Raw genomic sequence first — 25,865 nt, forward strand, 5'->3', positions numbered from 1 at the left:
ACGCTGGAGACTGATTTGTTTGCCCACGGGCGGCTGCCGTGGCAGGGCCGCGTCGCCGCGTCCTTGATCTGTGGTTTACTAGTGGACCGTTTGAGCAAGTCCAGATGCTAATGCTGCTGCCGGGATACAGCTGAGGAGGAGCCGGCTGCTAATGCTATGTACTGGGACACTGCTAATGCTGCTTGCCGTGCTGCTGTAGCTCAGTCGTAACTGTAACTGATGCTGAGACTCTACTGACTGTGTGACTGGTAGACGGTGGTGGGTGGCGCAACAGGCCAAAACACAAATTCAAAACATAAACATGATTTGTGGACCGTAAAATATTTTTTTAAATGCGAATATTCTGGCTGTACTATTGTTGTCAGTGAGATCAGTATGTTATATGAACATTATTCCTTAGTCTCTGTGACATGTTAGGAGGATTTTACGACTATTTGCTTTAGATTTCTTACATATAGCTCCTTTAACCACAGGGCACCATGATGATTTCGGAACAACGGGACTTCGGAACAATGGGTTTAATATGGTTGGAAAAATGGGCAGCCCCCCACGGGGATTGCAGTGCTGCAACAGTGCACTCACCCAAGATGACGTTAACACCAGGTGTAAACAGGGCCGGAGCGTACTGAGGTAGTTTTGGTAGAAATACCTGTTTTTACTTTTACACCACCGTCAGTTTGAGATTATGGACACATGTGCCCAGGAGCAAAAGTCCAGTGCCACACATACATTTATTATTGTGTTATTATGTGCTACTGATTAATACAGTCATTAATACCCATGGGAAGTTCTTTCTCCAATCAACAGTCTGAAACCCAAATATTTAACTAAGTTTACTGTCACATACGACAAAGTAAAGCAGCCAGTCATCACACTGGAGAAACTGGAACTACAGGATGTTTGGTATTTTTGCTAATTAATAATATATTGATTACGAGAGTTTATTGCATTTTATGTCACTTAACTCATGAGTTGCTAATCGAATCTTTTCAGCTCTGGGACGTACTAAAGTCATCCAAGTCTGTAGACAGAGTAGAGAAGTTACTCTTTGATGAAAGGGACAGTCACAAAGGAATAACAGGTCACTGACGTTTGATGATTTACTTTATTACACTTCCCAAATATCTGCTTTTCATAGCTGAGCTAAGACTGGGCCTCTGAGGCTTTATGTTGCTTCATTTAGTGTAAAGTTGTAAAGCACTAATGTCCACTATCTTTACACTGACGGTGTGAGTATAATCTTAAGCAAACCTGTCGGGATGTCGACCAAAACTAAAACACTAGAGGGGTGGACGTGGTTTACAACAGGACTGTAGCACTGAGCAGAACTGTCTCCAACATGGGCAAATGACAACATTTAAGTCAGGTGGATTCTCGCAGCGATGCAGGCTGCTTTGGCTTTGAGACAAACACTAAAGTGTATCATCATTGTGCCTTAGTGTTTGACCTATAGCAAGCTGTGATAATGTGTAGGTTTTACTGATGTCCTGCAGCTAACGTTGTCTCTCCTTCTCTCTCCTGCAGGACGCCTCCATCGCCCATCGCTTTCATCTGATGCGGGAAAAGCACCCTGAGAAGTTCAACAGCAGGTGAGAGGCAAACGGCTATAAGGACTAAATCACACTGATACTGAGCAGTCAGTGAGGCAGAGAATGGTCAGAGAGAATGATAACCTTCCTCTTCTAGCTCTAACACCATTAACTAACAAGAAACCTCGTCACCAACCAGTGACCTCGCACTTTAATCCGGGAACCCAATGTCACACTGAGCTGCAATCGTCAGCAATCAATAAGAGAACAAAACCTGCCTGCACAGTGATCAATATATTGGCAGTGCCTCATTTGTGAACTGAGCTATGATGTGAGAGGATGTGAATGTTTCCACGGTCCGCACACAAATGTGTAAAAAAATTTGGATGATTCAGGTAAAGTTCTGAGCTAATTAGAAATATGTCAGATGGGGACCACTTAGTCTGGAAACAATAGCATTACACTGCAGGAGAGCTGAGTGAAGACAGTAATGACGTAAATGGCGCTTCACGTCATTCTCGTAGCGGAGCAGGTATCTTCAAATGGCAGGCCATGCAGACGAGTGCGTAGCTGTCTAATTAAAAGTTATATAACTCTGGAAGCTGCCTCAGTCTGACGAGACGGTGAGAGAGGTCGACAGAGACACAGCGGAGATCCTGAGTCAGATGAGCAGAAATACCTCAGTGACGATACATTGCAAGTTCAGAAATTTAACCTTGTCACACCAGCAGGACGCCTCGTCAGACAGGAAGTCTGAAACATTAAAAAAAAGCCTTTCTTTTAGAAGTTTGAGGCCTTTTTTAATCAAACGTGGCAAAGCTCCTTTAGAGCCACAGAATACGTGATACAACTGTTTTGTTGATTTGTGAAACTGATCTTCTGTGAAAGCAGCGCACCTTTAACTGTGCTGCTCCTGCCACACAACAGGCACAACAGGATGACTAATGATATTCTTCTTACTGTCAACAAATCCTACGCAGACAGTATTGTCTGTGTATCCAAGCCTGATACTGCATCACCCTCCACCCCTCTGTACCATACACCAGTGGTTCTCGTTCTGAAGTCATTAAATAAACGCTGCTTGGTCACTGATTTCTGCATAAATGCAAATATGAGGTGTTTTACTGACGTAAGTTTATTTTGAAAAAGATTGTGTGCATGTAGTGAGCAGGAACTGTACATTTCCTGTGTAAACAGAAGTGTATTTAAAAAAGACGCAATGAATTTAACAGGCATAAACTGACAATCCGTCCCAGCACGACAACACGAAACACGAGGATACCGACCTGGTCTCACTATGAAGTTGTTGAAAACCAGCCCTTAGTCAGTAGCCCTTATTCGACAGGAGTTGTGCAAATTTGCAGGAAAGCCCAATCAGTCTTTTTTCAGCATTGGCAGTATAAAAACACAATCGGGGAGTGCAGCAAAATGCCGCCTACCTACTTTTGTTTATACAGAATGTGCCTTTTTCGGGGCAATGGGGGGCGTGAGCAAGTAACAAAACGTGTAGCTCAGCGTGTGACGTAAACAGTGACGTGGGAGGGAAGCCGCGGCTGGTCAGTCCTTCAGTGATTCTCTCATAAGTCGGCCCGTTCTTCACCGTCCCCGTCATCTGACGGTTAATGGCCTCTTCGTTTGCGAGGACAAGGAGGGCGCGCAATTCCTTGTCTCCCCAGTTGCTCATCTTTACAGTGTCTGTCAGGTTTGTGTTTCCCTCTTGCTACTAGCTGCTCGCTAATTCCTGCTATCAGCTGTTTCCTGTTTATCCACCGCCAGTGGCTCACATGCGCGGCATCATCAACAGCTCCTCCTGTTGTGGAAGGGCTCCTCAGTCTGTTTAAACTTAAAAGGTTCCGCCAATATGTCTACCCTACGAGGTGGAAAATTGGGCGCCTCGGATCAACTCGCCAATCTGGCTCTGTGTGTCTAAACGCTCGCAGCTTGCCGGCAAAACGGCCCAACATTCGTGGAAAATCTGGCAGTGTAAAAGGGGCTAGTGATTCCAGTGACAGACACAGATGAAGCACTTGCACGTCGGCATCATATGCAGCTGGTTGCCATTTTGTTTAATGGCACCCAAGCAGCAGGAGGAAAGTGACTCACATGCTGATGTTCACCATGTTTATTATTTTAGTTCAGCTACTGAGCATGCTAACATTTGCTAATTAGCAACACTAAGTCCAGCTGAGGCTGATGGGAATGTTATTAGTGTTGCAAACTGCATCATGAAGAGAAGGACTGTAGAAATTTAAATTGTATCCTGATGGTGGCGTTAGAAAAGTGACGCCATGGGCCTTTCCAAAACCAGACCCTACGCGCTGCCACTCCTCACTAGTTGGATTGGGACGGCCCTTAATGTGGCGGACCCTTTGTGAGAGCACAGAAACGGAGTGGGAGTGGATGGGGACAGGGTGTAGGGGTTGATTTAGGAAAGGCTCCATGAGACAATTCACTTGAAAACACAAATATAAACCTCATGGTGGCGCTAGAAGAAAAGTCAGAGGATCTCCAAAGTCCTGAGGATTCATTCTCTGGGCACCATGAACGTGTTTATAAAATGTCTTTGCATCAGATAGTTGTTGTATTTTAGTGTGGACCAACGTGGTCAACTGACTGACAGAAAAACTTTTTCTTTAATAATCATCATTAGCAGTGTAGTTTTTCTGTCCTCTTTTTATCTTTAGGGAACTTTTGAGAGACAAACTGATTGTGTTTAGTCTTTCTGTGAGATTTGTTGACAACAGGAAAAATAAAGAATATGGCCCTCGGCCCCTGAACCAATATCAAGCACAGATACCAGGAGTTGGGGGGGAGGGGTGGGGGGGTGACTACCTTTGAAGTGTCCCTGCTTTAATTTCCAGCAGCCTTTGCTGTGGCCACACTTCCCTCTGACGACTCATTCAGATGCACAGCAGACAACAAACAGTGGCCGTATGCGCACAGACAGATACTGTAGCCCTGAGGTGAATCACTGCTGATGAGTAGATACTGCTGCCTGTTGTCTCTGCTGTGGCCCCGGGCCGAGGGCGGTGTGTGTGCTAACAAACAACTGGAGTGTTTGTGAATGTGATAATATTTTCAGTTGTCTCGAGGCGAACATCTTTGCAAACTGTGCACACAGACCTGCACCAATCATCTGCCTTAAAGCCAATCTGTGTACACTTTACACTGTGTGTGTGTGTGTGTTTGTGCTTAAAGGGTCATTTCCGATCTTTTGAAGTGGGATTATAAGAGGTACTTATCTATAGCAAGTGTGTTACCTAGAATAAATGCACAACATGAGTTCAGAGAAGTACGCAGGAGTCCAATGCAGAAAAAGTCCCTGCCTGCTCCGACTGGGAAGATGTAAATGACTTCAGTTCCTCATCTCTGCTCCCATCAAAGCCACCTTGACAAAAACATTAATTTTGGCCTGCTGAACACAGGAGCTGCTGGTCTACCGCTGCCTCCCTCAGTTAGTTAGTTTGGGTTTTATGTGACTTTGGTGAATCACTCCTAACTTTTAAACACCAAAGTTGCACATGTTGATGATGTTAAATTATTAGCGCCAGTGCACGAGTTTCACCTCGCAGCTCTGTATAAAAGGTGCAATCATGGATGAGGGGACAGAGCTGTCTTGCCTGAGTGTGGAATGGAGGTAGTAACAGTGCCTGTATCATTCTGTGCCACCACCCTGAACTCAGAAGTTCTGCAGGTCTTTGATCGCAGCACAGGCGGAGCTCCCCATGCATTTTTTCCCCCCTCAGCTCAGATCGAGAGGAGCAGCTTCTGCAAGTGAATGCAAACTCTTAGACCCAGCAGAATGAGCGGTTTAGTTTCACTTTCAATGTGCCTGACATTCTGCTGAAAGAATGAGGTCACAGATACAAGCAGCTGAAATGAGTTTCCTCTGAAGGGCGTCGGGGCTCAGCCTGGAGGGAGCTCGGAGTAGAGCCGCTGCTCCTTCGTGTAGAAACGGGTCAGTTGAGGTGGTTCGGCCGTCTGATCAGGATCCTCCTGGGCGGCTCCTGCTAGAGGTGTTCCAGGCAGAACAAACTAGAGCGATTATATATCTTGTCTGGCCTGGGAACACCTCAGGATCCTCCAGGAGGAGCTGGAAAGTGTTGCTGGGGAGAGGGACAATTTTGAATACTTTGCTCAGCCTGCTGCCCCTACAACACGGCTTCAAATAGGCAGTCGAAAATAGATGGATGGATGGATGGATATTTATTCCAGCAGCGCTTCTAATGAACAGTTCAGCTCCAAAATAGAAAATCTTTTTGTGGTGGCAGATGTTTTAATCGCAGCAGGCCACCTCAAACAAATAAATGTGGGAAACCCTGGAGGATGAGCTCAGCCGCCATATAACAGTGATGGTCAATGATTGTTATTGCCATGTTAATGCCATTGTTATTGTTTATAAAGCACTACCAACACGTATGTTATATGTCACACAAGAGGCTGATGCTGAAGTGTTAAATGTCATGACCGTCACGCCTTTTTTGATTCCATGATGTCTGCATGCATGTCTAAAATTACACACAGGAGCGGTATGATGCAGCCGTTGTTGGCTCTGTGTAAGAATGCAAAGGTGGTGTGATGGACTTTGTGTAATCTCTGTGTAAAAAGGGCTCCTGTGTCTCCACAGTGAAAGTTGTGGATGGTCCCAACAGAAGCGTTCCTTAGCGTCCCCATGTTTGGTCCCCCCTCTGTTGGGGTACCTAGCACACAGATCTGGTACTAAAAGGTGGAGCTAGAAACCCTGCAGTCTGATTGGTCAGTAGAGGACGGTTACTCTGGTTTTATGTAACCTCTGTTCATACATCAGTAAACTACAACTATAAAATGAAAGAGAAAAAAATCACTTCATTCACTGGGCCGACTGCCGGCAACTTTTAAGGTGGAACGTTAACTTGTAATGTTACTCAATGCATGAGTTGATGACGTGAATCCATCAGCACACCTTAAATTTCACTGTGACAACTTTGACCATCACTTTAGTTTTTATATGACACACACTTTTAGTAATGACTTTAAAAATATAGATTCATTTGGAGCGGATTATGTGAAGGTCATATATTCTAATCCTCACTTCCTGTGGGCTACAGCAACACTAAACCCCTGAGCTTGCCTGAGAAGGACTAAATGCACAAAGCTGCTATTTTGAAATATCCCATGGAGAGAGACTCTCACTGCAGCCTGTTCTATTTTGTTGTGAAAATGTGGGCGTGCAGCCTCGTTCTGTGGACAAACCAGGTGCAGACTTCCATCTGTGTCACCGCTGATGAGGAAATACAGCGAGTGCTGGACGGAGCAGTGAGTGACAACAACCCCGCCCACATTTAAGAGGACTGTCTGAACACACCGAGGGTCTAGGTACCATGTCTGAAGGCTTACTGCTGGTTCCAGAGGTGCTGGACTGAAAGGGTTTGGTGGAGACGGGGACGACTGTGGATAAGCACCTCATGCAATGCTAACACTTCAGCACAAACGCACTGAAGGTTTGAATTCACAATTAAACAGTAAAAGTACTTCTACTGTTCTCAGTTAAGTGTAAAAGCTTGTTTTGAATGACTCACTTCGGAGCTGAGCCTCTGTGCAGCTCTCGTATGTCTATCTGGTGTTTCATGTTGTTTGCATGATGAAAACAACATGCGTGCTTCCTACCACACTTAATTAGTCCACATACTTTAAACAAGAAGGAGAGCAGGGAGGGTAAGAGGGAAAGAGATGGATTGTTTGCTCTTTGAAATTCAATAATTAATGCTAAACTTTCCATCCCGAGCCGGGTGTATTTATTCCAGCATCACAGGCAGAAAGAGGAGAGGATGATAAAAGATAAAAGAAAGATACCTCTCCTCTCTGGTGGCTCTCTTCTCTCTCTTTGATCCATTAAACAACCGCCGGAGTTAAAAGATGTAAAGCATTTATGTGGAGAGAGGGACGTATTCAGCACACAGAGGTTAAACACAGTAAGCTCTTCCTTCTCTATAAAATGTGTCGCTTTTTGATGCTTCAAACTATTTCTGTTCTGCTGCGTCGCCGTGTGAGACACTGGTGGCTCCGGTCCAACCGTAGTGACACACCAGCAGTCTAATGTACAGTGTTTACAGTAAGCCAACAGTGGAGGTTGTTGTTCTCGTGTGAGTCGTCCTCTTTAGTGTTTCAACACAGTAACAGACAGCTGATGGACGACTGCAACTGTTCTCTTGTTGTCTGACTGATGTGTTGGCAGTGTAAATATCCGTCCTCTTTTGCAGTGCTTTGAATTGAAAGGCGTCAGAGTGGAGAAGGAGCAGATGATAAATCACCTTTGACCTGGTGAGAAAGCCCCGCAGCCACATGTAGCTCACTGCTTTATTGTCCTTCTGCCAATCACAGTCCCACATTGTCTGCATGTGTGATGTGTGTGTGTGTGTGTCTCTCACACACACTCACACCATCCCCCGCTTGTCTACTAGCACATACGGCTCCCACCCCCCCTCAGTGTCGCCCTCTCATCCCGGGCCTGTTGGGACAGAGGGGATGTGTGACTCCTGACACCTCGACCCACCAACATCTAATGGTCACAGTAGCCAGACCTCCAGGAGCCCAAAGCCCAGGTGCTAATGACTTCTCACAGTGGGGACAATGCTGTCTGTGTGTGTGTGTGTGTGTGTGTGTGTGTGTGTGTGTGTGTGTGTCGTCCCGAGTGAGTTTCAGAAAAGAAGAGTTAGTGCTGGAGTTGGAAGTGTTAAAAATCAAGGGAAAAGGGACTGTAGACTGTAGAGAATAATGGATGCAGTCACCGTGACGTCACCCATCAACTCATCCTCACTGCGACCTCGTCACATGTCCACGTTTGGTCATGGACTTTCCACGTCCACATATGACGTCCAAGGTACCCTGGGTGTGTTGGTTGTTGACGTTCTGGGACGCCGTGTCAACTTCAGCCTGTTACATGCATTGTCTGATTTCAAAATACACTTCTGTTTTCACAGGAAATGTACAGTTTGATACAGTCTCTTTCAAAATAAAAGCACTATGTCGGTACAACACCACCAACTGATGTTTTTTTTCCTTCAACAACACACACATGGTTGGATTTAGGTAAAAAGAACAGGGTTTGGCTTAACAGTCTTACAGGAAGTGAACACTGACCTGAAGGGTGAAAGTTGGTTGTCATTGGACCCATCCACCACCCCTCCCATTCATCCTACTTGCACTTCTGCACCCTTAACTTTAATTGTTGTCCCATTGCGTTTCCCCCTGACGCCACTGGGCACCGATGCAGAATAATAGCAACTGGCTGCGTATCATGCCGACATGAAAGGATGGCTTTTTCTGTTGGTGTCTGACGCCAGAAGTCAGGACATGGAGACGGACGTAATGTCAAACTGAGGGCTTCAAAACAACAGCCCACAAACCAGTGGGTGATGTCACGGTAGCTACGTCCATTATTTTTACAATCCGTGGTCGTGCCATGTTATCTTGAATTCATGATGTTTTTTTGGCATGTCTCCATGCAGTATAATCCAAATCTAATGTATCCAGTTGTTCAGTTTTTCCCAAACAAGTGCATTTTCACTAAAACTCTGGCATTTAAAAATAAACTGTAAATGACACGTATGGTTTGCTTTAGTTAAGGGCAGGCTCTCATCAATCAAATGGTTACCACGACTACTGAAACAATCTGATTTACTGATAGACTGTACAAATAAATAAAGTCAGAGGTCATGATTCACTTCATAAAAAATACATCTCAGCAGTGGAAAAATATCCTCAACCAAGGTCATGTTTTTGAGCATGTGTCTGCGTCATGGCATGAGTGTGCTGTTTGAATGCACGCATGCTTTTGTGACAAAAGAAGTCCTCAAATGTGTGTTGTGAATGTTTGTATGCCCTTGTCCGTGTGACAGGAAGCAGAGTGACGGAGGATACATGTTCCCTTTGAGACACATCATATTTTGAAAATATTCTGGCTGGAAAGACCCGAGCAGAGACTCTTTGTTCGCTTTGTTGTCCTTGTTTTAACTATGTTTGTTTCTGTTTGTACATTGCACAGCAACAAAGACTGAGTCACACTGCACGTACGTGCACACATGTAGTTGGTCATCAGAGCTGATTCTCATTCTGTAAGTTTAGATTTTGTATTATCACAGAAACATCTTCACCGTATGCAGGAAATGGCTTGTATCTTTAATAAAATCTCCCTGCAGCTGCACCAGGACAAGATCTCAAGCCGAATCAACATCTATCTACGTACAAGTGCAGGAAAACTGCAGTTCCTTGGCACTAAAGCACTAAAAACGTTTGCTGCTTTCTATATTGATATTTTTTGCACTTTGAGCACTCGAGATCAGTCGACTTGGTGTGCAGGTATTTCTTCTGCCTCCCTCTCTTTATTATCACAGTTAACCATAAACCATAAAGCACTGTGCTAACAACACTAGCAGCTAGCTCAGTGTTAGCTCCACCCTCTCGTCCAAACATGGTCACTATTGGTTCCAGAACTCCCGGCCTCACTCTGAAGTCGTCGAATGCCAGCACCTGGTCAGATACTTCTGGTGTCAGACTCAGACGAAAAAAGCTGTCCTTTCACATCGGCACGATAAGCGGCCAGTCGCCCGGCAGCGTCGGGGGAAATGTGGCACGACAATGATGTAGGTTAAGGAGGTTGAAGTCCACGTAGGGTGGGTGGGAGGGGTGATGAATGGGTCCAAGCCCATGTTCACTTCCTGTAAGATTGTAAAGTCAAACCCTGTTCTTGTTTCCTAAACCCAACATGTGCGTTTGTTGTTGAAGGAAAACAACATTTCCTGTGAAAACAGAAGTGTATTTTGAAAACAGACAATGCATGTAACAGGCTGAAGTTGACACGGCGTCCCAGAACGTCAACAACCAACACACCCAGGGTACCTTGGACGTCATATGTGGACGTGGAAAGTCCATGACCAACTGATTTACAAAGGGTCATTTTGTGGTTGAAGTATTCTTTAATAACATTTAAACAGTAAGGTATATAAACAGTAGAAAATGCAAAAACAGTTACTTTTTTGTCTTCGTATAATTCATAAACTATTGAAGGCAACTTGTTCCAGTGACCATAAAACTACACTGTTCTGAGATTGTAATTCATACTTCACTAACGTTTCCACTAACCTGCACATTTAATCTAACTCACCTTGATTCTTTTAGCACATGCGATAGATTCAGCAGCCTCTGTCGTGGTGATTTGTCTTGTGTGTTCTCATCGTGTTTTCGTCGTTCTCTGGCTGTGTTTTGCAGTGGAAACGTGCTTGTTTAATTAATTCCTTTCGTTTGTTTTCCACCACTACGTTGTGTGTGGTGTGAATATCAGGGAACATGTCGCATGATTGCATCTTTACAACCAGAGACAAGGAAGTGAGTTTGGTGAGGTCAAACGAGGGACTGCTGTGATTGTTCAAATTTGGGTAAAAGTTGCAGTGATTGGATAAAATTGCAGAGTTGCAGAGAACACGTAATTGTCGGGATTGGAACATCAGAGCATCCTGGAGGAGCTGCATTAAGTTAATGCAAGTTGTGTGAGAAAGGAGGGGCAGGAAAGAGGTGGTGAGGTCATGAGGTCACGGCTCATACTGGGGATTAGAGGAGATGCCTATCTGTCGGGGGGAGTGGTGGGGGGGAACAGTGGGTGAGAGATAGCTGCTGAACAGTGTTTTTATAACAACATAGTTCCACCTTTCTTTAGAGCCAATCTCTCTCAGACAAAGTTTGATTCCAGCAGGTCTTTAAATTCTCTTTGAAGCTTTCAAACCAACTGTGTTCATTTAAGTTGAACAGAATTAATAAGTACTTTGCTTTGTTCGGGAACAGCCGTTCAACCTGAGCTGGAGACTGAAAACGGGACAAAAACACATGGTGATAATTGGAAAATCAGCTGTCTTTTTAAGATAATTTAAGGTCCTTTTTGTTCCAGCATTTCACCAGATTTGGTGCATAAACATGGGAATAATGGAGGAAAGGCTTATGGAAGTAGTTTTTCTCCCCGCTGCACTCTGTGTCCATACGAGAGGGAAAAAACACGAGTTAATTGCATTTTTTACAGACCGTCTCAAGTGGAAGCAGCTTAATGAGGTTAGGCAGCTCGCCTCATTGAGAATCGCAACTGTTCCTAATTGTGATCTCAAATATGCTCATAATCCCCTGATTTGACAGCGGCAGAGGTTTCTGGGGAGGTATTAAGGTGAGGGAGAGAGAACAGGGGACAGAAAGACAATTAGCAGGGAGAAAAACATGTGACAGAGCGCAGCAGCAGCTTCAGACTGTGTGTTACATGTTAAATAAAATAAACAGTGATGAATTATTTAAACTCTTTGTTTGAGGTCTGCTGTACAGTTTAAGTTCATGTTGAGTTTTATCTGCTGAATTATTTCAGTGTCAATGAGTGAAAACCAGTTTGTTGAAGTCGTGCTGTGCATCACCTTGGCAGTGGTGTGCCCACATGATAATGAGCTGTTGTGTCAATAGCTGTGTTGTCAGTATCAGCAGCCCGTCGTGTGTGCCAATGAACCTACTGTCATGAAGTGTGTGTCATCTGCAGAGTGATGCAGGCTGAGGCATCAGTCATGCTGTTTCTAAGGTTTTTTCTTGATGAGCTCAGCTTTTAAAAAGTGAAGGGAAACACTTTCTAGACATGAGCGTAAAGCTTTGAGGTCATTCTTGATTTTGTAAATAAAAAAATCTGTGATAAGAATTTTTGTATTCAGGCACGGACTGGCCGACAGGAAGTCTGTCAGTTGAACTGGCGGTGGAGCTTGTCGGTGAGACAGCTCACTCTGATTGGCTGTTCAGGTTTTATTTCCTCGCCCCTGTAGTGAGTGAATCTGCCTGTAGTGAAACCGGGAACCTGAATAACAAACCGGAGCTAGCTGGGAGCGGTTAGCGGAGCGTTAGCCGCAGCATGACCGGAGGGAAGCACAGCCAGTTAGCCTCCGCTAGTCTCTGAGCTAGCCCCGGCTCTCCGTTTGGATCCAACCGGAGCACCGAGCCCTGGTTTGTTATTCAGGTTAAAGTGGGAAGAAGCAGCGGGTTTATCGGGCAGCTGAGTGAAGTGGAGCCTGCGGAGGAAACACCGGGACCGTCTGGATGTAATAGTCCGTGGAGGTGCTGCGGTGCTCGGCTGCACAGATAGGAAACCCCTCGGCTGACAGGATGTACCACTCTCTCACTCCGCTCTCTCTCACGCAGGCGCACAACGTACGTGTTACTTGGCCGTCGGATGTAGTCCGTGTAGTGTGTTCAAATGCAACTGACACAGGGCGACGTGAGGAGACGTGAGGCGACGTAGACGATAAAACAGTTGGCTTTCGTCGCCGCTAGTTCCTTGACGTTGGTTTGGTGTGTCTGGACCTTAAGACATATAATATCTGATGTGCCCAGTGATAACGATAATATCAGCACGTCATCGGTATCGGCCAATAGTGGCTGATATCCCAGCTGGCACTGGGTGAGAGGCAGGGTTCACCCTGGACAGGTCGCCAGACTATCACAGGGCTGACACATAGAGACAGACAACCATTCACACTCACATTCACACCTACGGACAATTTAGAGTCACCAATTAACCTGCATGTCTTTGGACTGTGGGCGGAAGCTGGAGCACCTGGAGGAAACCCACGCTGACACAGGGAGAACATGTCAGAGCACCTGGAGGAAACCCACACTGACACGGGGAGAACATCCAAACTCTGCACAGAAGGAACCAGGACCCTCTTACTGTGAGGCTCACCACTGCACCACTGTGCCGTCAGTGTTCATGTTGTTCCCCATCTTTATCTTCTTTGCCATTCAGACACTTTTTTTTTTTTCAGTTTTTCTGAATTGAGGACATCCTAATTTAGGATTCTTAACTTGGGAAATCCCTTAATTAAAGTGGTTTCGTTATAGCAAAATTTCTCTCTTAAGATAAGATGGGATTTTTTCTTAACTGCAGTTTGGAAACGTGTTTCTGTAATACCAAAAATGTCAACCCAAACTGAGATAAGAAAGGATTTCAGACTTTCAGTTTCTGTCATGAGGCCCCAGGAGTCAGTTTGGCGGTTGGAGGAGATTGTTCACACCTGACGGTGAGGACCGTTGTTAAACAGAGGTTATGAGCCCCGCTGTACCTGAATGCAGCCTCACAGAGATGCTACCATGACTGCAGACTCTTGTTATCACACAGTGTGCAGACAGGTTACACTGGTTTGGGGTCTTTGAACCTCAAATTCAGTCAGCGGTGGGAAGATGATGGGAGTGCTGTCTTTAAAGAACTTTGAGTCCATATGATGCTTTTGGCAGAGTTCAACAGTGCGTCTGTGTTTGCCCACAGAAAGGTTAACATCAAGAACTTTAGATACAAACAAAGAGTTCAACACTGACTGTGACTCTAACAGTTACCTGCAGTCCTCAGTTAGTGAAACACTTGGGTTTGATTCTGTTCCTGACCGTTGAGAGCTCCCTGGTCGAGCAAAGTTTTCACCTTGACAGTGAACTTTGCTGTGGAGCTGCTGTCCAGTCCCAAAACTGCAACAAATGACACCAGGATACAAACAGAGCTGCATCCATCAGGTCACCTCTGACAAACCCTCTGCAGGGCAGAAATGAACCGTTGCTCCGTCAGTCCTGTGGGTTGCTTTGAGTGTTGTGAGTCACAATAATATTTACCCTGATCGCACAGTCTCCACCAGCCATGTTTCACCCTGTGTCCCCTCCAGAGGCAATGTTGATGTTTCATTTCTTGGCATAAGGGCGCTGCAGTGTCTGGGTGGATCGTTTCCATGAGCAGTGGAGATGTCTGTTTGACAGATGGTGGGGTTAACGTTCTGTCTCCACTTTAAGGCTCCAGGGTGCATGGATGGAGCTTTGACCTCTCTGGTCACATGACCGCTAGCTGTCCTGAACTGTCAGATTCAAAATGTGACATGACTCAAGGCACCGGACAGCTTCAATATGTGTCCAGTGCACCCGAAACAAATCACGCTGTAGGCTCACAGCACTGTACTCGAGTGCAAGTTAGGTCTGGGAATATTTTCTGTTGGAACATGTTAGTCAAAAACATGTCTGTCCTCTGTTTCCCCTCTCGCTCCTCAGGATGAAGAACAAGCTCTGGTACTTTGAGTTTGGCACCACTGAGACCATCTCTGCCACCTGCAAGAAACTTAACGAATGCATCGAAGTCGAGGTGAGTCACTTCAAAACTGTTGTCACTGAAGCATAATGGATGAGTGGTGACAAAAAGTGTGTAACTGACAGATATGAGGAAGAATATCTTTAAATACCCAAGAATGCACCAGATACGACGCAACAGAGGGAAAAACAAAAGATCTGTGTACATGTCAACAAGTCTGCTTCTCTGCCTTTTCACTGACAGACTTTAGATGCTGTTATTCTTTTATGTGTTGCAGAGATGTACAACAAAGTACTTTTCCCATATTAATGAGGCGGGCTATTCATAGCACGCCATCAGATTAATGCTCCATAAAGTCCCTGATTGCCTCATTCAGTCATACAGTGATGCATAATGTGTCACCTGGGTGCTCACAGCGCAGCAAGACTCCGAGAAAACACACCAGAAACACACCTTTTAGAAACCATCGGGGGGAAATGCAAACAAGCTGAGTTCCATCTCAAAGGGCTCATCATGCCAAACACTCTCCATGTGTTTAATTATATGTACATATATATGTAACCAATGGAGCCATTGTGTTGATATGAAGAGGCCCAGACCGTGGATATCTTTGGAGGCGATCTCCGTTTATTCCTGACAGCTCTGACAGCAAGAGGTAAAAACATCCTCAGTCAATTACAGCCATATAAACTCGAGTCTCTACACACATTAAGTGACACAGGAATGTGTTTGCATTTTATACAGTGACTTTAAGATGAACTTATAAACAGGTTAACAGCACTAAAACAGTGGCATTACTACAAGAGCATTGTCACTTACCTCTCCCATGGAGTATAGCAGCAAAGGTGTATAGGTGGGGTACGTAGGGGTACAGACACTGGATATCGAACTACAGCATACTGATTCTGGAGGCCTGAGAGAGTCAGGCAATAACAGCTGAAACAAATTTTGTGTAATTATAATACTTAATATTTCAAATGTATTATTGCCTTTGTTACACATGTTACTGCTGTGTAATTGAGCCCGTTACATATATTTATGTATATGTTTATATTTATGAAAATTAGACCATCTTTAGAAATGTGCTTTTATTTGTCGTCAGACAAATATATTAAAGACATCAGGAGTTTAGTTTATTGATTAACTGTGTGGACATATCTCATATAGTTTTTGACAAATATAACCTCAGATTGTTTGCAGGTTATTCAACCTGGTCTCACTCTGAAGTGACACCAATGAATAGGACGTCATTTCATGTCGGCATGATATGTAGCCATTCGCCATTATTGTTCAATGGCGCCCAGTGGCATCAGGGGGAAACGTGATGGGAAAACAACAACAAAAGTTGAAGCAGAAGAAGTCTGAGTACGTTGGGCAGGTGGAGGGGTGGATGGGTCCAACAACCACCAACTTTCACCCAGGAGGTCGGTGTTCACTTCGTGTAAGATTGTAAAGCCAAACCCTGTTCTTTTTTCCTAAACATAACCATGTGTGTGTGTTGGTTAAACATAACCACGTGTTTTTGTTGTTGAATGAAACAAATCTCAAGTTGTACTGACATAGTGCTTTTATTTTGAAAGAGACTGTATGCAAACTGTACTTTTCCTGTGAAAACAGAAGTGTATTTGAAAACAGTCAGCTCATTTCACTTCCTCGACCCTGATGACATCATACCTGCCTCAGTTGTTCCCCAGTTTCTTATTAGACATGATGTCACCTTTTGTGGAAGTCCCCGCCTCTGAGCGCTGACCACATCAGCATTCTCCAATGTGTGTTCATATAACAGAGCGATCATCTGCTCAGACAGACTCAGGAAGAATTAAGGCAAAAGCTTCAACATACAGGCCGCCTCAGAGAAGAATCATAACCTGACAGTTTCTAAGAAGATGACAGATGTAATAAAATACAAAAATTTAAATGTTTTATATTTTTCGTATCAGTTTCATACCAAAACTGTGAAAAGATAAGAAGACTTTGCTTTGAAGTCCTTGAGTTTTAATCAGACTGACAGAGGTCAGATCACTCAGCGTGTGTCTGCCCACGTACCTTGCATGAAATAAACCACCAGGTTATCAGTGGTTACTGCTCGGCTCTGTGTAAGTGCTGGATAAATGCACAAGGCTTCAGAGGAAGTAAAATGAGCTGAGGTGAAATTCTGAATAGTTTTCAGATGTTTAAAATAGGAACATACGACATCATCATACGATGACAAACATCAGAAAAACCAACGAATGAATTAAATACACAAACTTAGATTAAACAGGAATTCTGGTGATATTCTACAACGTATCAGTCATATTAGTATTTTTTTCTGAGTGACATATCTTCTTCCTCTGTGTCATAGAAGTAAATTATTGTCCAAAAACTATTAAAAAACACATCAGTGAGCCACACTGCTGACTGGGCGCCATGTTCTTTCATTACTGTGAACACACTAGTTTATCTTAAGCCTCATACACTCATACATACACTTACTAGAGAATCATTTGTGTATTAATCTGCAGCTGAAAATAGTTCCTAACAAATGCACCATTTCCTCCTGTTTGAGAAACATTCGATATAATCTACAGCTGTTAAAGGAAACTATTGTCATTTTTTTAAAGCTTTATGTCTTTGTAAGAACCCAGTGGTTGTGTGGCTGAGCGCTAAAGACAGGGTAGGAGGAGACATGCCATCCACTGACAAGTTACCATGGCGACAATGTTGGTTAGGTAACGTAACCACGGCACGACCCTTTGGACTTGAGTTTCTTGAAGACATTTCACCTCTCATCCAGTTCTGACTGACTGGTGGGGAGTCGCAGGTTTAGGCTCCGTTTATACGACAACGATTTCAACTGAAAACGGTAAACTTTAGTTGCGTTTTGGCCTATTGTTTACACGACAGCGGCGTTTTGGGTGCTTGAAAACGCAATGATTCGAAAACGGGTTCCAGAGTGCAACTTTTTGGAAACGGCAGCATCTCAGTTGTTATGTAAACTTGCAATATGCAGTTCCTCTGAAAACGGAGACTTTTCGCACATGTGCATTACGATTCCAGTCACTAGGCACGCTGACCGTCACAACAACAATGCTGAGCTCTGTTTGTGCTGCTCACCCTGTTGATTTGAAGTGAAGTGTAGACCTGTTACTGTAGCAACTCCACCTCGTCATCCATCCAGACAAAGTTATCTGTGCATGCTTTCGCCATTGTGTCTTCTTTGTTTTGGTTTGTAATCACCGTGTTGTAGAGGAAGGCGCTTCAGCGCAGGTGCATGGCGTCATGCTGTGGTGTTGCTTTGCAAATTTACACTGCCACCCATTGGCCTGGCGTGCATACTACAGCGTTTCCAGTAGATTTTGCGGCTCCGTGTGAACAGGGATCATTTCAATAACGTCGTCATATAAACGCATAAGTTTTTTAAAACGCAAAGGACAGACTTTTCCGTTTTTAGAGAAACCTTTGTTGTCTAAACATGGCCTTAAAATCCTGTGTGGGTGTGAACCCTTACAGCGTAACGTTTTCGTCACCTAATAAATTCTTGTTCAGCGTTTGCTCCAACTAAAAGCCCCTTGAAGGAGTAAGATGTTCGGTTTTCCCACCATAGCAGTAAATGCATCATGCTAACCAAGCTAGCAGCTAGCGTTAGGGTTATCTCTGCCCTCTCATCCAAATATGGTCACTTCTGGCTGATGGCGGCAACCAAAATGCCAAACTCAAGGCTTCAAAACAGGAGTCCACAAACCATCATGTGACATCACAGAGGCTACGTCCATTATTTTATACAAACTGTGTTGCTGACTGCTCCACCAATAGGTGGCCACCTTTCTACATGGACTATTTCACCTCTTTATACAACGTCACCTGAGTTCCTCTTTTACTCTCGTCACAATTACTGCAGACACTACAGGTTTCCGCCTAACAATAATGGAAATATGGGTTGTAAGAACCCAATAGGCTCTCACTGTGACCTCATCACATGTCCACATTTGGTCATGGACTTTCCACGTCCACATATGACGTCCAAGGTACCCTGGGTGTGTTGGTTGTTGACGTTCTGGGACGCCGTGTCAACTTCAGCCTGTTACATGCATTGTCTGTTTTCAAAATACACTTCTGTTTTCACAGGAAATGTACAGTTTGATACAGTCTCTTTCAAAATAAAAGCACTACGTCACTACAACACCACCAACTGATGTTTTTTTCTTCAACAACACACACAAGGTTAGGTTTAGGAAGAAAGAACAAAGTTTGGCTTTACAATCTGACAGGAAGTGAACACCTGTCTCCACGGTGAAAGTCGGTGGTTACTGGACCCATCAACAATTAAAAGCACAAATTCTCATGTGGTTTGGGAGCCACCTGGCATGGTACTGGGGGCCAGTTGTGGCCATAAGTTGAGTATCACTGCAGTATATGATGCTGCTGAAATAAAAGTCAGAGAGACTGACGTGTGATGTATGTTGCTTTCTGGAAATATGCCTCATGATGCACAGTCTCTAGAAGTGTAGTGGTTCAACTTTTCCCCATGGTCGAGAGCAGTGGTTCCAAACTGGTCCAGTCACAGGGTCCAGATTTCTCCTTAGTCATTAGTTCAAGGTCCACACACAGTTTAATACATTCAGCGTCACTTGTGTTCAGCCATGTTGTCGAGCCAGTTTGCTGTCGCTGTCAAGTAGCCGTCCATTAGTCACTCACTCTACAGCAGGAAATGGCACTTCAAAATAATAGCGCTGTGCTGAAAATAAAGTGTGTTTTACAAACTTGACACATGAACGCGAGACCCACTTTTGGACCACGACCCACCAGTTGGGAACCACTGGTCTGGTGTTAAAAAAGTAAACAAATCACAACACTTGTAAAAACACAATACATTTGGAATCAGCATCCAAGTATTGTGATACTATTAAATCATTAGGTGAGCATCTCGTCCCTGTCCTTGAGAGTACACAAGAGTGCAAATCAGTGTTAGTGAATATATGTGAAAGCAGAACAAATGCATGAGAGAGGCCCTGAATGAATTACTTTTTTTAACGGTCTCTATGATTGATTCACTGGTTCAGGATTCAGACCACTGCAGGGTGAACACCTCTGTAAACACTCTGAAGAGCTGTAGTGCCCAGCTGGTGTGGTACTGGTAGTGTTATGTCATTTTTCCACTTACACACATTACGTGATGGTAGTCCAGTGTTTTTGAGGATGCTTTGCTTCAGCACGGATGGACGCTGAGTCACAGCAGTGTGTCTCTGACATTCTCTGTTGAATTATTTGATGAATCCAGATGAGGCTACGAGGCATAATATAATTCAGCGTTAGGCCAAGAGTGTCAAACGGGGTCGCTTAATATCTGTTATATAATATCATGCAGTATGTATTGACATGGTGCCATCTATTTTATCGCTCTGTTTTTGCTGCTTCACACATTTACACACTTGGCTCCTGCCCAGGTAATACATCAGGACAAAATAAATCTCGCAGTCTTGAACAAATCATTCGTGCATGAAGAGGGTAGAAGCTTAGATATCTGTCTGACTCCATGATACAACAATACACTGCAGCCGTGATGACTGTGATATCTGTTAGCCTTGTTGTTAGTACTAGCTTCATCTTCCTCAGTGTATCTGAATGCACACCCAAGCTACGTTACTCAGAGAAATCAGGGTACAAATAAATCATTGACATGCACTGTAGTGACCTGCTCACTGCTGCAGGTCAGTCATTGAATGGTACTGCAGACATTATTTTGGAAGCTGATTTATTTGTACGATAGTTCAATCAGAAAAGGTCTTGTTTGTCTTGTGTTATTGGGAGCCAGAATAGAAGGAGTCATGGCTCAAAACCAGCCGCCACTGCCCGTCAACAAAAACAAAGACAACTATGGTTAAATGTGATAAGACCAAAGGACTGGACGGAGGCCATCATCAAAAATGCTCACATGTGCAGCGCACACTTCATATCAGGTTAGGGAAAAAGTATTTCCTGTTGTAGGGATGAATAAGGTTATGTGTATTAAGGGTTATCATGTCCACCTCATCAGAAACTGGGGAGGGATTAAAGGGAAATTTCGGCCCACTTTGGAAAGCAGAGCTAAATGGTAAACATACCTGGCAGCACACCGGTAAGGTAAGACAACACGTTTACATGTCGTTTTCTATATGTTCTCTGACATTTATCCTAACGATATGAGGCGGTCTTTGTGGAAAAAAAGCTTGTTTAGTGGACTAACTTTGCACTTGAAGGTTGCCCGTTCATTTACATTTTAACAGGTCTGAAGCTACTATGCGCCCCGGCTGTATCTAGGCTAACGGCTAACATGCTAACTATTATTTTTATGTCACTAGTCACTTGAAACAAATTTAGGACGACAGGAGACAGGTTGAAATAAACTGAAATTTCCCTTTAAGAGGAATACTGGATTTCTCTAAAGCACTAACTTTCATCATCATGGACCCCCCGGGGTCTCTGATTGGACACTAGCGGTGGTGTAGTGGAGCTAAGCTGCAAAGTGACATCAATTTTGGTGGCAGCAGAGATCAAACAAGTAAGGTGGACACATATATTAAAGCTAAGATGATCAGTGGATCCTAAAAAGGCCTGCAAACAAATCCCACTGAAATCACTGGGAAATTACTGAGCCAGTCAGCTCGAACTGGTGCTGCTGTTTCATCTCAACAGAGCATAAAAATTGTTGGATTCAGTTCAACCTCAAGTACACTTCACAAATTGCTTCTTCCAAAAATTCTTTAGTTCTAAGTGTTGATCGTTACTGTGTGACCCGCCAAGGTTTGCAGATGTCTCATAAAGAAAAGTCTGCCTGCACAGCTGAGCTCATGGCATTTAACACTGAAATACACTGAGCAGATCAACAGTTTTAAGGAACTTCTTTCTACCAGAATACATTTGCCAACAGTACATTTCTGCACAGATGGAAGCAGCACATGGTGGATCATATGAAACGGGCTGTAGCATAAGGTCACGTTGCATGTTATTACAAGTTAGTTCCACATTTCTGTTTAAAATCCCAGAAAACTCTTTAAGATCTTCTTCTCCAGCCCTCCTCCTCCTCCTCCTCACTCATCTTGTTTGCTACTTTTACTAAAGGAAAATTAGCAATATTTGAAATTCTTTCCTCCATCCCAGCCTCCTCCATTACAGCTCACCACTCCAACCAACAGCTGACTATTTACTGGAGTTTACCAGCCTCTCAGTCTTTCGATGTCTGATAGTCCACCACTAACTTTTTCGTCCCATCTCGTCAACAAAAATGAAACATAGATTAGTTTGCACTCTCAAAGATTTATTTTTAGCTTATCGTTGTCTCATTTTCATCATGGAAAAAAGGTTGGTGAAAAAAATGTTTGTCATAGTTTAAATTAAGACTGTTTCTTTTCCTCCTCTCCCACAGCAAGGTCCTTGACCTTGTATCTTCCAGCCCCCTCATCACCTGCTCTCTTGACCCTTTCCCCTCCACTCCTCTCTAGTCTGTCACCTCTGACCCCCTGATCTTCTTAACCCACCTTATCAACACATCTTTGTCTCAGAGCAGCAAATTCTCCCCCCCTCTGTCCTCAGACTACTGGACATGTCTGCTGCATTAAACACAGTGACCCAACAGACCTTCTCTGACTCTTCATGGCTCATTCCTTCCAGGTGACATGGAAAGGATCTGTCTCACAGCAGGAGTTCCACAAGGCCCAGTTCTGGGCCCTCTTTCCTTCTCCCTTTACATGAGGACGCTCAGTGCTGCCATACACTCACATCGCTTCCAATCCCTGTTATGCGGATGACACCCAGCTATTCTTGTAATTTCTCCATCTGACACTCAGGTAGAGGCATGCAGTGCTGCCTGCATGGCTGACATCTTGGAGTGATTGTCAAGGCAGCACTCAAAGGTCAACCTTGACGAGACAGAGCCTGTGTTCCTCCAGGGGAGCTTCAGTGCACATACAGGGACCAAATTATTTGTATGATGCTTTTGTAACTTTTTAGCTGTTCTAAATATCTCATCATAATCATTCTGTCAATCTTCTTTCTATCTTTCTGTCTCTCCATAGTGCGACGGTATCATCTTGGACCTCAGCAACACCTCCTTAGAGGGCATCGCTGTGCTCAACATCCCCAGCATGCACGGCGGCTCCAACCTGTGGGGTGAGACAAAGAAGAGGAGGAACTACAACCGCATGAGCAAGAAGGTTCCTGACAGGATGCCAGCCAGCACCGTCACAGACGCTAAAGAGCTGAAATTCTGCATGCAAGGTGAGTCAGAGCAGATACATGAGGGCACTGTTGTGGTTTATGCTGTTGACATGATTGGTGGTAAAACCGCCCTAAGCTGGCTGTGCAGTTGTTTACTCTTGAGGAGAGCATTGGTGCCCAACTAGGCGGAAGTGTTTGCCACTTACCTTTCAAAGTGCAATCAATGAGATAACAGCTGTGTTTGACGTAACCATAAGTGAGAAGCATCTGTAGCGTCTGGGTCTACCGGGTTCATGAACTGGCATATAGGTTATAAACTTAGCTAACTCTGATGCTAAAGTTATCTTGGTTGTTCGTCTGTTAGCCAGGCCAGGCAGACACAGTGACAGGGATTATTCTTCGTATCACAAGCCTCTGGTCTGAATGGCCTTCTTTTGAAATAAACTGAAATGCGTCTGACACAAAACAGCCTTCTTCTTTGAGGTTTAACCCACACAAAACAGTCTGCGACTGCAACTGTTGTTGCCTTGATGACGTCCCTGAGGGACAGGAAGCGCTGGCAGAACTGGTTTTATAAAGACAGTGACAACCATCAAACATCTGGTTTAGATAAAGGCCGAGAAATAAGCGTCAGCATTGTGTCAGAAGGGAGGAAACAGAATGTTCAGTCAATAAATGCTGATGTTATAGAACAGATACTGCACATGTCCATTCATTCTTCAGTCTGTGTTCAGAGTTATACCTGTACGAGCAGTCAGCCTCTGTTTGAGTGACACGTTGAGTTTTGGAGGAGCAAAAAGAGGCAGAGCTGTGATACTTATTCTCTTTATTGCCTCTTCTTTGTGTCTGACCTCCTGCATGCCTACATTAAAATGTGTCTCATATCCAGATTGTATTCAGATATGATTTCATCTGCCCCTCTCCACTGTCCACACTGATATCTGATTGAGACACGATTCCTGTGTTCAGGTCAAACAACAGAACACCGTTCTTCTCATTTGCACACATTCAAATAAAACCAAACCACTAACCAACTATTAGAGAGCAACAAACAACAAAAACAGTTCATGTCACTAAAATACTTAGATTACTTTACTTTTTGGCTCCTGAGTGTGTCACAGCTGCTCATTAAGAAAGTCCAGTCTGTATCTAAACCATCTGATATTTGAGACATCTTGATGCATGTGTCACTGTGGACAGTGACATTTCAGCAGTGTGTGACACCAGCAGATGAACAGTGTGTGTGTGCTCACTACCTGAGTGTTGGGTTTATCTGCTGCTACTGTACACATAAAGGTCAGTTTACTCATCAGGAGTGAGTACTACTCAGCCTGGGAGAACAGTTGTACAGTGTCCTCTGTGGCTCTGGAGCTTTGTCAAGTCTGAGGAAATAAACCAGGAGATATCTCACATCACATGTTCAACAGAATGCCTGACTTACAAACTGCATGTTTGGAGTTTGAAAGACACAACCTGACCAGTGAGGTCTGACAGAAAGGTGGTTACAGTTTGGGAGATTGGCTCAATACATATTTAGGAATGAAAGTCAGAATATATTTGCTGCTGATGCTTTCATTTCATTTCAAACAGCCCAGTTGCCAGAGGAACATGATGGCATTGTACTTTTTTGCAAACCATGGATATGTTACACTTTTACGTTTTATACGCATCATATCAACGTCTCTGAAGTGATGTAGAACATGTGTTGACTTGGTCTTTGGGAGGTGGAGGGGACAATGGATGGTGTGCCACCTGGGAACAGAAGGGGAGACATTTGGTCCAATACTAATCTTTGATGTTCACCTTGAAACTTTCCTGACTGTACAGATCTTCTGTGCTGACGGGGGAATAAGTGTGAGCGGCATCCATGTTTTCACAGACATGGATAGAAACTGTCAGAGAAACTTGACTGGTTTTCTGAGGGATACAACCACAAGGTGGTACTTTTAGTTTACCAAGACATTGTTGTGTTTTCTGCCTTGTAGTGCCCCCAAACAAGCTATTTTAAAATCCACCAAATTTAATCAAAACGTGATCTTTTTCTCACCATAACCAAGAGGTTTTTGTGCCTAAACTTAAAGGGCCAGTGTGTAAAATGGGTTGAAAACCGTTGAAAACAGTGACATCAGTGGTCAAATTCTAGATTGCAGGGCTCACTCGCTCACCCCTCCCATCGAGTAAATGATGGTGGCCTCATAGGGACAAAAAGCCTTGCACAGACATGAGTTTTTCAGGAGTAGGTCTATCTAGCAATGAGGTGAATGTTTATTTAGAAATCTAAACCATGTTACGATATTGTAATGAATCCCTCACGAGCAGGAGACCAGAGGAGCGTTCGGGAAAAAGGCCTGTTTATTTGAGCACTCCAGAAACTCCGGTAACACTCCAGGGGGTAAAAGACTCCGTCCCAAACTCTGACTCTTCTAGCGTAACACACACACTTCATACACACATACTTGTTTACCATACTGAGTGGGCACCCCCTCCCCTCTCTGCTCCACCAATCTCCAGCCCGCACACTGACTGACAGCGTAGCCTGTAAACAGAGCTCAGCTGTTTATTTAGCCTAGCAATATCTCCGGACTACAGTAGCTGCAATGGACGACTTTGAACGCGATTTTGAAGAGTTTCTTGTAGCGGACACAGACCCAGAGCCATACCTGTTTGAGCCAGAGCATACAGATGAGGAACTCCATGTGTTTGATGCTGAGCGGGCGAGAAGAGAGGCTGAATGCACAGAATGGGATTCGGTGCTACTGCTACCATCGTTGAGAGATCTCATCGGGAGGAAAAGCGCCACAGAGAGTGCATCACAAGGAGTGAAGTTACGTCTTCTTTTCCTCGCAGATGACGGTTCGGGTTCATTCTCTCCTGTTGCGTGGTAAGTGTGGTCCATTCGCAAACTTTATAACTAAAAAAACTTTTCACTACTCTCTATTGACGAACTACTAACACTCTGCTGTTTCCTCCTCCTCCTTCCTTCCACTGTCTTTGTTGGTTCATTTATACATGCGAAACACGTTCTCTGGCTGGCTGGATTGTCCGCTCGG

The 25,865-nt window shown here is 44.2% G+C and overlaps 1 protein-coding gene across 4 annotated transcripts in view; it reads left to right on the forward strand.

Annotated features, from left to right (window-relative positions):
- LOC125899304 (diacylglycerol kinase beta) overlaps positions 1 to 25,865 on the forward strand; it is a 180,393-nt gene that overhangs the window by 124,847 nt on the left and 29,681 nt on the right. For all 4 annotated transcript variants that reach the window (XM_049593495.1, XM_049593496.1, XM_049593497.1 and 1 more), the window contains 3 exons: positions 1,525 to 1,589; positions 14,604 to 14,694; positions 22,674 to 22,875. In XM_049593495.1, the coding sequence (XP_049449452.1) occupies positions 1,525 to 1,589; positions 14,604 to 14,694; positions 22,674 to 22,875 (358 nt within the window). The remainder of the gene's footprint in view (positions 1 to 1,524; positions 1,590 to 14,603; positions 14,695 to 22,673; positions 22,876 to 25,865) is intronic.

This window comes from Epinephelus fuscoguttatus, linkage group LG13, assembly GCF_011397635.1.
Source record: "Epinephelus fuscoguttatus linkage group LG13, E.fuscoguttatus.final_Chr_v1".
Classification (NCBI taxonomy): Eukaryota; Metazoa; Chordata; class Actinopteri; order Perciformes; family Serranidae; genus Epinephelus; species Epinephelus fuscoguttatus.